This window comes from Mustela putorius, unplaced genomic scaffold (genome assembly GCF_011764305.1).
Source record: "Mustela putorius furo isolate JIRA1106 unplaced genomic scaffold, ASM1176430v1.1 tig00003913_pilon_pilon_pilon, whole genome shotgun sequence".
NCBI classification, from domain to species: domain Eukaryota; kingdom Metazoa; phylum Chordata; class Mammalia; order Carnivora; family Mustelidae; genus Mustela; species Mustela putorius.
In genome coordinates, this window is record NW_025422060.1 from 4,614,462 (window position 1) to 4,628,974 (window position 14,513).

The 14,513-nt window shown below is 35.5% G+C and overlaps 1 protein-coding gene across 1 annotated transcript in view; it reads right to left on the reverse strand.

Moving 5' to 3' along the window:
* The window catches only part of CCDC7 (coiled-coil domain containing 7), a 467,373-nt gene that overhangs the window by 38,726 nt on the left and 414,134 nt on the right, over positions 1-14,513 (reverse strand). Inside the window, exons 37-39 of the mRNA XM_045069128.1 lie at positions 10,501-10,584; positions 7,337-7,420; positions 2,324-2,446 (exon numbers count right to left, since the gene is read on the reverse strand). Of these exons, the coding sequence (XP_044925063.1) occupies positions 2,324-2,446; positions 7,337-7,420; positions 10,501-10,584 (291 nt within the window). The remainder of the gene's footprint in view (positions 1-2,323; positions 2,447-7,336; positions 7,421-10,500; positions 10,585-14,513) is intronic.

The window sequence follows — 14,513 nt, forward strand, 5'->3', positions numbered from 1 at the left end:
AATGGGTATGCCTACACTTTGTGCTTTTTGTTTGTTTGTTTTGATGGCAGAATTCTTAAGCCTTCTTTCTGTGCTGCCAAGACAGGTTGGTTGCTGAGAGCCTCCTTTTTGCTTTCCTTATGGCAGTGCTGAGTGCTCAAGTTTATGGTTTCTTCCAGGTCAGTTTTCTGGGGGTGTTTACTATCTGTCTAAGTTCACGCTTATTGCTGTTGGGGAGCATGCAGAGGAAGCCAGCCACAAGGTGGATTTTGTGGGGGTGAGACACATGGAGTGTTGGAGGTGCCTGTGGACCAGTTTGCGGGAATCCACAGGTGAAGTGTTTTCAGTAGCTGATGTGTGGGCCTCCAGAGTCCTTTGACACAGTTAGCTGTTACTTCCCTTCTACACATTCAGTTCTGAACCTTGGTGGCTGTTATCTCAGCCACTCTTTGACGCTAGGTCATGTGACTTATGACTCAGTTCTCTGGATGAGATAAAAGAAAAATAAGTCTTTTTGGCAGTACTCACTCACATGCTGGGTACTCACTCACATACCCACTTTTTCCCACAGGAGATATCTTGGGATGAAAAGGGCTCTCTTTGCACTGAAGCTGCCCTGAAGAAGGAGTGGTGTAGGTAAAGTCAAACTGCTCCTTTTACCCTCTATCCTGTATCTAATCTCAGATTTTGTTGTTGTTCCAACAGTGTGTTAGGACTTCTCTGCTGGACTCCTGGATTTCAACAAAGCCTCTCCCATATGTGGATAATCATCAAATTGGTTCTCTTTTTCACAGGGGGTAGATGGTAAAAACAAAACAAAACAAAACAAAACAAAAACCCACACAAAACTCCTACAATATTGATGTCATCACTGTAATCTTCTTTCTTGCCAAGTATTTTATAGGAAATGTCACTTACTACTTTTATTTCTCTGATATATCCAATTATGTCAAAGTCCTTTTTAGAAATCTTTCTCCCTTCTCATTGAGAAAGGTTCTTCTTTTGTAGCATTTTGATGCAGTAGTATTTTTAGTATTTGCAAATGTAAATGTACAAAAGCTCTTCTTCCTCTTCCGAGGTAAATTAGAATAATTAGCAGCAAAGCCCTCACTATTTTTTTACCTGATATGGACGGTGGCATACACAGTTTTTGTCTGTAAGACAGAGTATTTTATTCTCAGTATCTTCCTTAATTTTCCTTATCCAAATCCGGTTTTAGTTGAACCAGAATATTCATTTCTGTATTTGACTTATACTGTACATTTAGAAGGATGCATTTATAAAGATTCCTTTGATAATTAGAGCTCTATACATAAACCACTGTTTCCCCCTCACCAATTTAATTGTTTATCAATTTTTTTTACAAACCCTATTGATTTTAAAAGTAACGTGCTATTGCAGAACACTTCCATTAAAACAAATAAGTATAAGCCTCATATTATTTAATCATTGGCTAAAGATTAAACTGAAACCATACACTGAGAGGCTTAGTAAGAGACTGTAATTGAGAAAATAAAATGCTGTTGACAGGATTTATTTCAGAAGCCACAATTCCAAGCTAGTCTTTCACGTTTGTCAAATATAAGTAAAAGCTGGGGAGGATTTCTAAGTCATTAAAGATGAAATCCTTAATATATGTTAAGGTAATGGCCCTATACTGTCAAATTTGTGTTTATCCTTCATCATGTTTTCATGAGAGTATCAAGACTAAATTATTTGAATGAAAATATTTTGGCATATCCTGGTATTAAAAATTGAATATAATTTTGAAAGCAGGTGGTACAGAAGACTAGCTACATCAGATGAACTTTCTAACTAAAATGCTAGATTAAAAAGAATGTATTTTAAAAAGTATTGCTGAAATGACATAAAAATATGCTCAGGAAAACCAAAAGAAGTAAAAACATTTAACTTGCAGATTCCTGCTAAAAATAGGGTGTGTGTGTGTGTGTTTGTGTATTTATGGTGTACATATTTTTGTAAAATTAACTGACGTATAAGAATAATGCAGGAAACTGGGGAGAATACAAGAGGTAATTTTTCCAAAATAAAAAAATAAATAAAAAAGAGGGCACAATCAAGTATTTCAGGAAATACATTATGGATGGCTTATGATTGCATACATAAGAACTGAGAAAAAATGGAATGAGATTATAACAGATTATAAAAATGGAATGAGATTATAATAGCACAGAATGGAAACCATTAGAATCTTATATATTTTATATTAGTGTTACATATTTTCTGAAAGCTTAAAATATTTCATAAAAAGTAAAATGAAAAAGCGTACTACAGAAAGTATTCTAGATAATTAGGTACTATTTTACATTGCTATATCTTTTACCTTGATTGTCAAAAGATGAAAAACTGATCCTGTTTGTTGAGACTTTCCGTGGTGTGATGTCACTGGTGAAAAAATCTTCTTTATGTTCTGGGGACATATAACTGTCTTTAAATAAATTCACACCTAAAACAATTTAAAAAAAATTCACAAAGACATTATGACTATTTAAATAATACCCCCGTCTCCATGTAGTTGTCCTTATTTCTGCATTTGTAATCTTTTCATGTTTGAGTGGTCACTTGTCTATGATTCCGATTTCTATAAAATTCTTCATTTCCTCTCCTTTTTTTCTGTATTCTTAGATAACATCTTCCTTAATCTTGACCTTTAATCAAACCTATTTTATCTTAAATGTGAATATTAATTTTTGTATATGATCTATAATCTCCTTTCAACTCTTTTCTTCATAAAAATTTCTCTTAAATTTTGTTTAGAAGATTTGTAAATTAACAATAAATAAACACAGATTAGGTAACTAAATTAATTTTGTTCTTAAAGGACATGGAATTTTAAACTAAATGTAGATGAGAATACTTCATCAGGAAGACTGAAGCAAACAGTAATTCAAAGTACCTAAACAAAAATAGTCTGAAGATTAAAGATGGAAAAGTGACTCTTTACAATTTATCAGATTTGTTAGAGTAAGACACAAAATAAATTAACTGCTTGATTCAAACAATTTCATTTCTATACCACCTTAGTTATAATCTCTTTGAGTAAATCATTTTTATTTGATTCATTTTTTAAATTTTATTTTAATTCCAGTTCACATAACTGATTGAAACTAATAGTGTTAGTTTCAGGTGTACAATATATTAATTTAACAATTCCATATAACACACTGTGTTCATCATTACAAATACACTCCTTAATCCCCATCACCTACTTCTCCCCTCCTCCTACCCTACTCCCCTCTGGTAACCATCAGTTTGTTCTCTAGAGGTAAGAGTCTGTTACTTGGTTTGTCTCTCTCTGTCTCCTTTTTTTCCCATTGCTCATTTGTTTCTTGAATTCCACATGAGTGAAGTCATATGGTATTTTGTCTTTTTCTGACCTTTTTCACTTAGAATTATACGCTCTAGTTTCATCCATGTTGTACCAAATGGAACTAAAAATGGATTAAAGACTTAAATGTGAGACTTGAAACCTAGAAATCCTAGAAGAGAGCTTAGGAAGTAATGTCTCTGACATTGAATGAGGCAACATTTTTCCAGATATGTCTCCTGAAGCACAGAAGTATTGCTAGTACATCAAAATGAAAACCTTTGCTAATACATCAGAATGAAAAGCTTCTGCACAGTGAAGGAAACAATCAATAAAATTAAAGGTAACCTTCTAAACAGGAGAAGATATTTGATTATTTTTAGCTACTTTTTTTTCAGGAATAGAATTTTGATATAATTAAATAAATAAAACATTCAAAAGCAAAGCTTCAGAAATCTTGCTTTAATCTTAAATTTCACTAAGAATGCCTATTTTGTTGCTTTTATGTGAGGACTCAGCTATTTCTGAATTCTAGATTTCAGCATCGTTTCTGCAAAAATTCATGACTACAGTATTTCTTGCACCTAAGAGGAATGTATTGGTCACCTGGGTGGCTCAGGTGGTTCAGTTCAGTGTCTGACTCTTGATTTCAGCTCAGGTCATGATTTCAGGGTTGTTAGATTGAGGTCCTCCCCCCAGCCCCATACTGGGTTCTACACTGAGCATGGAACCTGTTTAAGATTCTCTCTCCCTCTACCCCTTCTCCCCTCACGTGTACACATGTGCGTGAACACTCTCCCTCTCTCTCTAAAAAAAGAGAGAGAGAGAGAGAGAGAGAGAGAGAAATGTATCTAACATTGTTACTCCAGGATCAGAAGCTGTAGTGTTGTCTTTGAATTATATAACACAGCTACATAACTACTCCAGTAGAGATGTAAATCCACATGCCAACTTTATATGCAGGGATATGGTAAACCAATGAAATAACTGTTATAATGTTCTTCTCAAACTCATCAACTAGCCTTTTTCACTTTTTCAAATTTAAAGCAACTTTCCTTTCTAAGCCAGAAATAGAAAGTGAGTAGAAGAGTAGTAAGAAATATTACACCAAGTATTTTCCAAGGTCACTAGAGCACTGGATTTTATTGCTTACTTTGTAAATATGTTTTAAAACTAATAATATCTAGCTAATGTTCTATTGATAGTAAATACCAGAGTTTACTTAATTACAAGAGGAAATTCATGGAGATTTTTACCCATATATAACAAATAATTACTGTTGTCATTAAAGATCCATACCTAATTAAATCCCCCAAATGACATAAACCATAAATATTAGACTTTTAAGTTCTGTACTGATTTCACCAGTTATTTTTTCTCCTCCAGTAGTATATGTCAATTGTTCTACATCAGTCTCTATAGACCAAAAAGAAAAAAAAAATCCAAACTCTTTATAAGGTAAGCATTAATGTGTGGTCATGTATGTGTGTGTGTCTGTGTGTAGTACAAACTTGATCAGCATATATTCTTATAGAAGAAGAGAAAAATGCAATGTCTAAATTGCACAATAAAAAATGTCATAGAATTTGAAGGGCTCTCAGCAATCATATAAACCTCATTATAATGAGCCTCAGAGAGGCACCTGGATGGCTGAGTCAGTTAAGCATCTGCCTTTGACTCAGGTCATAATCCCAGGTTCCTAGGATTGAGCCCCTCATCAGGCTCCCTGCTCAGCTCAGCTCCCTGCTCAGGCTCCCTCTCTCACTCCCCCTGCTTGTGTTCCTTCCCTTGCTGTGTGTCCGTCTCTCAGATAAATGAAGTCTTAAAAAAAAAAAAATAAGGCTCAGAAATGTTTAGGGATTTGATCAAGAAAACATATCAAGATGATGACAAAACTGATGCACAAACTGACATCCCCTAATTCCTTAACCAGTGTTTTTTTTTTTGCTAACAAAATGTTAGTAACTTGGAAGTTATATTAACATAAATTTCTCGAGATGATTTACATTTTTTACAAAATTTATGTTAATAATATAACTTCCAAGTTTATGCTAAAAGAATATTCATACTGTAGGATATACAGCTGAGATGGAACATAACATTTTTGTTCATAGTTCAAGTTATAAACCATAGTCCCACATCAGGAAAAGTTACTATGAGGCAGAAATTTTGACTCTCTTGACTATTTTATGTTATTTTAAGGTTATATGTAAATCAAGTGGGCATCAGTGATGTAGAATCTAGTAAGATATTCTGTGGTCTAAAGAAAAAGTGCCTATCAGTTCCCTTGTAGTTGGGCAAAGGAATATGAATGAATTGAATTTGCCGTAGTACCAGTATTGTGATTGCATACCATTTTATTTTTTATGTGATTTTAACATTTGCTGGATTTAGAAACTATTAATGAGGTCGTAAAAGAGGAAAGACACATGAAAGATATTAAAAAGGAATTTACATCAAATCAAAAAGAAGATAATTAGAATTGGTGACTTGGGCCAAATAATGAAACTAATGTTTTGTGAATGAAAGTTGGTTATTGGAGAGTGTGTATTAGGGACTGGAAACCTGTCATGAACCTGAATCCATAAGGTGGATCTTGTTTTGTTGTATGCGCTGAGACTATGGATAACTGTTAAAGGTTGTACTATGACTTTTGGACCCCAAATATATATTCACCACAACCTAAGAAGAGGTGGGAACCAGCCTGGGTATCTCACCAAAAAGAACCACAAAAAATAAGGTTGGATGCAACAACTTTCAATAAGCACATAATGACATTTTGTTAAAGCAAAATGATATAGAGAAATGCAAAGTGGGGTTGTTAGAAGATATATTTGAGGTTCTCTAGTTGTGTCTGCAGTTGGCATAAGTAAGACTGAATGGTTCATTTGGAATGAGTGTGAGGAGATTCTTAAATAAGGAGACATCGAGAACATTTCACAGCAGATAGGATTAAAAACTGAGGGGGAAAGGTATGTCCTAGAGAAATTTATAGTCTAGTTAAGAATTGGTTTCTGAGATGCCCTTCAACAGATAAATGGATAAAGAAAATGTGGTACATATATACAATGGAATATTTTTCAGCCATCAGAAAGGATGAATACCTACCATTCACATCAACATGGATGGAACTGGAGGGGGTTATGTTAAGTGTAGTAAGTCAATCAGAGAAAGACAGTTATCATATGGTTTCACTCATATGTGGAACATAATCAGTATCATGGAGGAACATAGAGGAAAGGAGGGAAATCTGAAGGGGAAGATATCAGAGAGGGAGACAAACCATGAGAGACTATGGGCTCCAGGAAACAAACTGAGGGTTTCAAAGGGGAGCAGGAGGTGGTAAGGGTGTAAAACAAGGTGATGAGTATTAAGAAGAGTATGTGTTGTGATGAGCACGGAGTCTTATATGCAACTAATGAATCATTGAATACTACATCAAAAACCAATGATGTGCTATACAGTGGCTAACTGAACATAATAGATAAAATGTCTCCTCCTTCACAACACCCTCTTCTGCCAGGGCAAGAGGCAGTAGTATAAACTATGAACTATATGACAAAACTAAAGATTTCTACTTCACCAGAGATATAAATTTGTTTTGTATTTAAATCATACAGAGAGAATTAGTAACTAATGAAATAACTATCTTCTAAATTCCTCTACTTATCCATTTCATAAGCTAGAATTTCTGCTTTGCAAATACAAAGCAACTATCCTATGTAGCCTGAAAAAAGAAAGAGAGGAGAGCAGCTTTTGAAATGCTTCCATTGAGCATATTCCAAGCTCAATTTCGTGTCAGGTTTTTTGAGGATCACATTTTAATGGATGGGTTCTAAAACCTGTAATAGGTGGCTAATTGTCCATTTATAGTAACTGCTAGAATTCCACTAACTACAGGAGGGACTTTACAAAGATGTTTTAAAATGTAATAATAGCACATAGATTCTATAGTCTTTAAAGATCCAAGTTTAAACTCCAGAAGAAATAAATAACCCTTAAATAGACTTGAAATAGTTTTGTTCTTACCAGCATGACTCTTTGACTGTGTCTTGATCTCCTTCTTTAGCATACCTCTTTCCATAGCACCTAGGAGGGGCTCTGCATCAATCTCTATAGAAATAAACAGTTTCAAAATACTTTTGTAAGGTAAATGTTAACAGATGTGTGTTTGTGTGTCTAGTGTCCTTCTATTTGACATTTCTTATTATAGGAGGAGAATTATAATGAAATGTCTGGGTTGTAGAAACATAATAACTTAAAATCTGAAGAGCTGTTAGTAAACAGGTAAACCTCACTATACTGAAGCCTAGAGATGTTTAGTGATTTGACAAAGGTCACGTATCTGGGTAATGACCAAATTGATGCACACACTGTTGTTTTTTCTAGGGCTTTAACCAGAAAACATACAGTCTTTTGCAAATTTAAATAATCTCAAAGCATTTAACTTAATAGTATGACTTCCATGTATATTTAAAAACATATTCATAAAAAACAAAACAAAACAAACAAAAAAACAACACATTCATATGGTAGGGAGGGAGGACTTAACAGTTTTTTCCAAGGTCAGTTTACAAACTATGGTTAGTGGAGTCACAGATATTACTGTGAGGCAGAAATTCTTTGACTTGTCCAGGAGTATTAGGCTATGTCACTTTAAATCAAGTAGGCATTAGTGATGAAAAGAATAACAAATAATACACAGAATGAGATAAAGTGCTCTCTCAAGGTCATCTTAGCATGTATACCTTCTAGCTGGGGATGAGGAAATGGGTAATATGCAATAATGTGAGTATTGGCATTGCATCCCTTTCTATTTGAGTCTTTACATGATTTTTAACCTTATTCTGGATGTGGAAACTACTGTGTAGTTCTAATGACAGAAAAAAAATAAAAAGAAAGTCATCTAAAAGAATTCCACATTGCAAAAGAAATGACTAGAATTAGTGACTCTGGGTTACCTATTGGGTAAAGTAACAAAAGCCAAACTATGGAAAGAGGCTAGATGTCCATCAACAGATGAATTGATAAAGAATATGTGTATATATACACAATGGCATAGTATGCAGCCATCAAAAACTGAAGTCTTGTCATTTGCAACAATGTGGATGGAACTAGAGGGTATAGGTCAATAAGTCAATCAGAGAAAGTTATCATATGATCTCTCTGATATGAGGAATTTGAGAGTCAGAATGGGGGGGTCATGGGAAAAAGGTGGAAAATGAAATAAGATGGTACTGGGAAGGGAGGCAAACTGAGATTCCTAATCTTGGGAAACAGGCTGAAGGTTGCTGAGGGAGGGGATTGGGAAGGATGGGGAGGTTGGGTGATGGACACTGGAGAGGGTATGTGCCACGGTTAATGCTGTGAACTGTGTAAGACGGATGATTTACAGACCTGTACCCCTGAAACAAATAATACATCAAATGGTAATAGAAAATAATTAATGACATTTATGAAAGTAATATGAGCTATAGCAATACATAAGTGGAAAACATTAGCGGACATGTTCTAACCTTCTGGTTTTTCTCCAACAGATATAATTAGAAGTACTGAGTCACATGAATTGAGAAAGCAGGGGATTCTAATGTAAGGGGGGAGGGCAATGGCAATAGCACTTGAGTGTAGATTGGGTTAAGTACTAGAAGCATACAAGGTATGTGTTTAATATAGGTTGAGTCACAATTTTCCTCCTTCACAATATCCTCCCATTGCTTTAAGTCTTTTAAAAATATCCTATATTGCTTGGAGTTCTCAGAGTTATTTTTAATATAGCATATTATACATATAGTGCATAATTTGCCCATTATAAATGTTTAAGCAGTCATTATTAATATGTTCATAGAAATGTGTAACAGTCACCACAAATACAGAATATACTGAAAATTTATACTCATCAAATTCCAGTGGGACTTAGAAATGTTATATCATATTTTGGATATAGAATTTTGAATAGTATTCTGAAGATCTACTCTCTTTATATATATATATTTTTTTCATTAACTATAATTGTTTCATTGTGAAAGTTTATGTCCTATAGAGAAACTGAAAGCAGAGCAAATATGTATAGGCAGTGTTTGGTATATTACTCATTTTATTTATAACATCTCATTCTCTTTCAGCAATTATTTTAAATCATATTATCTGCTCTAATTTTTTTTACTCTTGTTGCAGTATTTCAGTACTTCAAGTTTGTTCATTCTTTCTTCTGACAATATAAATCTACTAAGAACTTATAGTGAATTTTAAAATTTCAGTTACTGTATTTTTCAACTGGTGGATTTCCATATTGTTCTTTTCAAAATAATACCTTTCCCATTATACTTATTCCTGAGGGGTAAAGTCCTTGGACATGCCCATAGTCACCTTTGGGTAGCAGTATTTTTAACTTGGTTGTCTTTATATCTTTCCTTTATATATCCATTAAGCTTTTTGCCTCTTTGGAATCACACTAGAATTCAATGGGCAGTGTGTCTATCACTTTTACACTATTAAAGGCAGCAGTATAATCTCTGAACTATACAACACAACTAATGTACTCTACTACAGCTGAGATACCATAATATACCTGGTATTTCCATCAAATAGAAGGAAATTATAACCAATGAATCAGCTATCCTAAATTCCTCTTGTTACTATTATATTCATGAATTAGCCTTTCTTCTTTGGCAAATTGAAAGAATGTTCTCTCCAAGCCAGAAATAGAAAGTGAATAGAATAGCATTAGACATACTTTCACTAACCATATTCAAAGGTCATTATAGGGGCACCTGGGTGCCTCAGTGGGTTAAAGCCTCTGCCTTCAGCTCAGGTCATGATCCCAGGGTCCTGGGATTGAGCCCCACATCAGGCTTTCTGCTCAGTGGGGAACCTGCTTCCTCCTCTCTCTCTGCCTGCCTCTCTGCTTACTTGTGATCTCTGTCAAATAAATAAATAAAAATCTTAGGAAAAAAAAGTCACTATAGCATTTAATTTTTTATGGTTTAATTTCTAAAAGAATTAGTTCTAAAACTCATATCTAGCTAGATTTTTATTTCTAGTAAATACCAGAATATAATGAATTATGAGAATATTCATGAAGATTTTACCTATATAACATATAGCTACTCTTGTCATTTAGACCCAATCTTCATTACACCCCAAAGAAGGTAAACAAACCAGAAATATTAGACTTGCAAAACTCTTGTTCTTACCAGGGAGATTTTTTGATTGTATCTTCATTTCCTTCAGCAATATACATGTTCCATTAACACCTTTCAAGTGTTCTATATTAGTTTCTATAGAAAAAACATATGAAAATACTTCTTCATAAGGTAACCTAATGTGTGTATGCAGCACTAATTTAGTCAGCCTTGTTATTAATCAATAAGTATCCTAATAAAATATTTGTATTGCAGAATCAGCAAACTTTATTATTGGATATTAGCAATCATATAACTTCCATATATTGAGGCTTAGGGGTGTAAATGGTTTGATCAAGACTGTTTATGTCCAGAAAATGATAAAAACTGATGCACAAACTCACATCTCATAATCCTTTAACCAGTGCTTCTTCCATACAATGCTATGTCTTATGCTAAATTAAAATATCCTGGAAAGTTTATGATAATAATACAACTTTTGAGTTTACATTAAAATCATAATCATACTGTAAGGATATACCTAGTGATGTGGAACATGAAGTTTTTTTCCCCACAGGTTACAATGCAAATCATGGTCTCCATTGCCACAGAAAATTACCAGGAAGCAGAAATTCTTTGACTAATCCAAGAATATTTTATGCCATTTTTATGCTATTTAGTTGTAAAAAACAAAAACAAAAAACAGGTATCAGTAAATGGGAAAGAATAGCAAGACATTTTGTGGATTGAGAAAAATGAGTACTTTCCCAGGTCTCTGTCATGCAGACATTGTATCTTGGGAGGAGGAAATGGTTAAATATGCTGAAGTACTATAAGAGATTTGGTCTCATTTCATTTGAGTTTTTATGTGATTTGAAATTTTTACCCGATTTAAAATTTTCAACTAGGAGGAGGAGTCAAGCTGGCGGAGAAGTAGCAGGCTGAGACTACTTCAGCTAGCAGGAGATCAGCTAGATAGCTTATCTAAAGATTGCAAACACCTGCAAATCCATCAGCAGATTGAAGAGAAGAAGAACAGCAATTCTGGAAACAGAAAAACAACCACTTTCTGAAAGGTAGGACTGGCGGAGATGTGAATCCAAAGCAACGGGAAGATAGACCCCGGGGGGAGGGGCCAGCTCCCGGCAAGCGGCGGAGCAACAGAGCACAAAATCAGGACTTTTAAAAGTCTGTTCCGCTGAGGGACATCGCTCCAGAGGCTAAACCAGGGTGAAGCCCACGAAGGGTCAGCGTGGCCTCAGGACCCGCAGAGTCACAAAAGGATCGGGAGTATCTAGTGTCGCAGAGCTTGCGGGTATTGGAACGGGAAAGCCAGCTACAGAGACAGAGCCAACAGTAAGCTCACAGCTCGGTGTTACCTTGAACCAGCCACAGGCTCGGTGAGCTCGGAGCGTGGCAGGAGGTCAGGCAGGCGGGAGTAACTGGGCGCTGTTCTCTGAGGGCGCACTGAGGAGTGGGGCCCCGGGCTCTCGGCTCCTCCGGGCCGGAGACCAGGAGGCCGCCATTTGTATTCCCGTCCTCTGGAAGTCTAAGGAAAGCGCTCAGGGAACAAAAGCTCCTGAAAGCAAACCCGAGCAGATTACTCAGCTCGGCCCCTGGTAAGGGCGGTGCAATTCCGCCTTGGGCAAAGACACTTGAGAATCACTACAACAGGCCCCTCCCCCAGAAGATCAATAAGAAATCCAGCCACGACCAAGTTCACTTACCAAGGAGTACAGTTTCAATACCAAGGAGAGCAGCAGAATTCCAGAGAAGGAGAAAGCAAAGCATGGAATGCATGGCATACTCCCTGTATTTTTTTAGTCTTGCAGTTAATTTAATTTTTTTCTTTTTCATTTTTTGTTTTTTTTTTTCTCGCCTTCTGGTAAATATTTTTTTTTACTTTTACCCTTTTCTCTTTTAACGTTTTTTAACTAGTTTATCTAATATATATATTTTTTCTTTTTTATATTTTTCTTATTTGTTTTCTTTTTTTTTAATTCTTTTCTTTTTTTTTTTCTTTCTTTCTTTCTTTTTGAACCGCTTTCTATCCCCTTTCTCCCCCTCATGATTTGGGATCTCTTCTGATTTGGTTAAAACACATTTTCCTGGGGTTGTTGCCACCCTTTTAGTATTTTACTTGCTCCTTCATATACTCTTATCTAGACAAAATGACAAGACGAAAAAATTCACCACAAAAAAAAAGAACAAGAGGCAGTACCGAAGGCTAGGGACCTAATCAATACAGACATTGGTAATATGTCAGATCTAGAGTTCAGAATGACAATTCTCAAGGTTCTAGACAGGCTCGAAAAAGGCATGGAAGATATTAGAGAAACCTCTCGAGAGATATAAAAGCCCTTTCTGGAGAAATGAAAGAACTAAAATCTAACCAAGTTGAAATAAAAAAAGCTATTAATGAGGTGCAATCAAAAATGGAGGCTCTCACTGCTAGGATAAATGGGGCAGAAGAAAGAATTAGTGATATAGAAGACCAAATGACAGAGAATAAAGAAGCTGAGCAAAAGAGGGACAAACAGCTACTGGACCACGAGGGGAGAATTTGAGAGATAAGTGACACCATAAGACGAAACAACATTAGAATAATTGGGATTCCAGAAGAAGAAGAAAGATAGGGGAGCAGAAGGTATACTGGAGAGAATTATTGGGGAAAATTTCCCCAATATGGCAAAGTGAACGAGCATCAAAATTCAGGAGGTTCAGAGAACACACCTCAAAATCAATAAGAATAGGCCCACACCCCGTCAATTAATAGTAAAATTTACAAGTCTCAGTTACAAAGAGAAAAATCCTGAAAACAGCCCGGGAAAAGAAGTCTGTAACATACAATGGTAAAAATATTCGATTGGCAGCTGACTTATCCACAGAGACCTGGCAGGCCAGAAAGAGCTGGCATGATATTTTCAGAGCACTAAATGAGAAAAACATGCAGATATAGAATACTATATCCAGCTAGGCTATTATTGAAAATAGAAGGAGAGATTAAAAGCTTCCAGGACAAACAAAAACTGAAAGAATTTGCAAACACCAAACCAGCTCTATAGAAAATCTTGAAAGGGGTCCTCTAAGCAAAGAGAGAGCATACAAGTGGTAGATCAGAAAGGAACAGAGACAATATACAGTAACAGTCACCTTACAGGCAATACAATGGCACTAAATTCATATCTCTCAATAGTTACCCTGAATGTTGATGGGCTAAATGCCCCTGTCAAAAGACACAGGGTATGAGAATGGATAAAAAAACAAAACCCATCTATATGTTGCCTCCAAGAAAATCATTTTAAGCCCGAAGACACCTCCAGATTTAAAGTGAGGGGGTGGAAAAGAATTTACCATGCTAATGGACATCAGAAGAAAGCAGGAGTGGCAATCCTTATATCAGATCAATTAGATTTTAAGCCAAAGACTATAATAAGAGATGAGGAAGGACACTATATCATACTCAAAGGGTCTGTCCAACAAGAAGATCTAACAATTTTAAATATCTATGCCCCCAACATGGGAGCAGCCAACTATATAAACCAATTAATAACAAAATCAAAGAAACACATCAACAATAATACAATAATAGTAGGGGACTTTAACACTCCCCTCACTGAAATGGACAGGTCATCCAAGCAAAAGATCAGCAAGGAAATAAAGGCCTTAAACGACACACTGGACCAGATGGACATCACAGATATATTCAGAACATTTCATCCCACAGCAACAGAATACACATTCTTCTCTAGTGCACATGGAACATTCTCCAGAATAGATCACATCCTCGGTCCTAAATCAGAAATCAACCAGTATCAAAATTTTGGGATCATTCCCTGCATATTTTCAGACCACAATGCTCTAAAGCTAGAACTCAACCACAAAAGGAAGTTTGGAAAGAACCCCAAAACATGGAGACTAAACAGCATCCTTCTAAAGAATGAATGGGTCAACCGGGAAATTAAAGAAGAATTGAAAAAAATCATGGAAACAAATGATAATGAAAATACAACAGTCCAAAATCTGTGGGACACAACAAAGGCAGTCCTGAGAGGAAAATATATAGCGGTACAAGCCATTCTCAA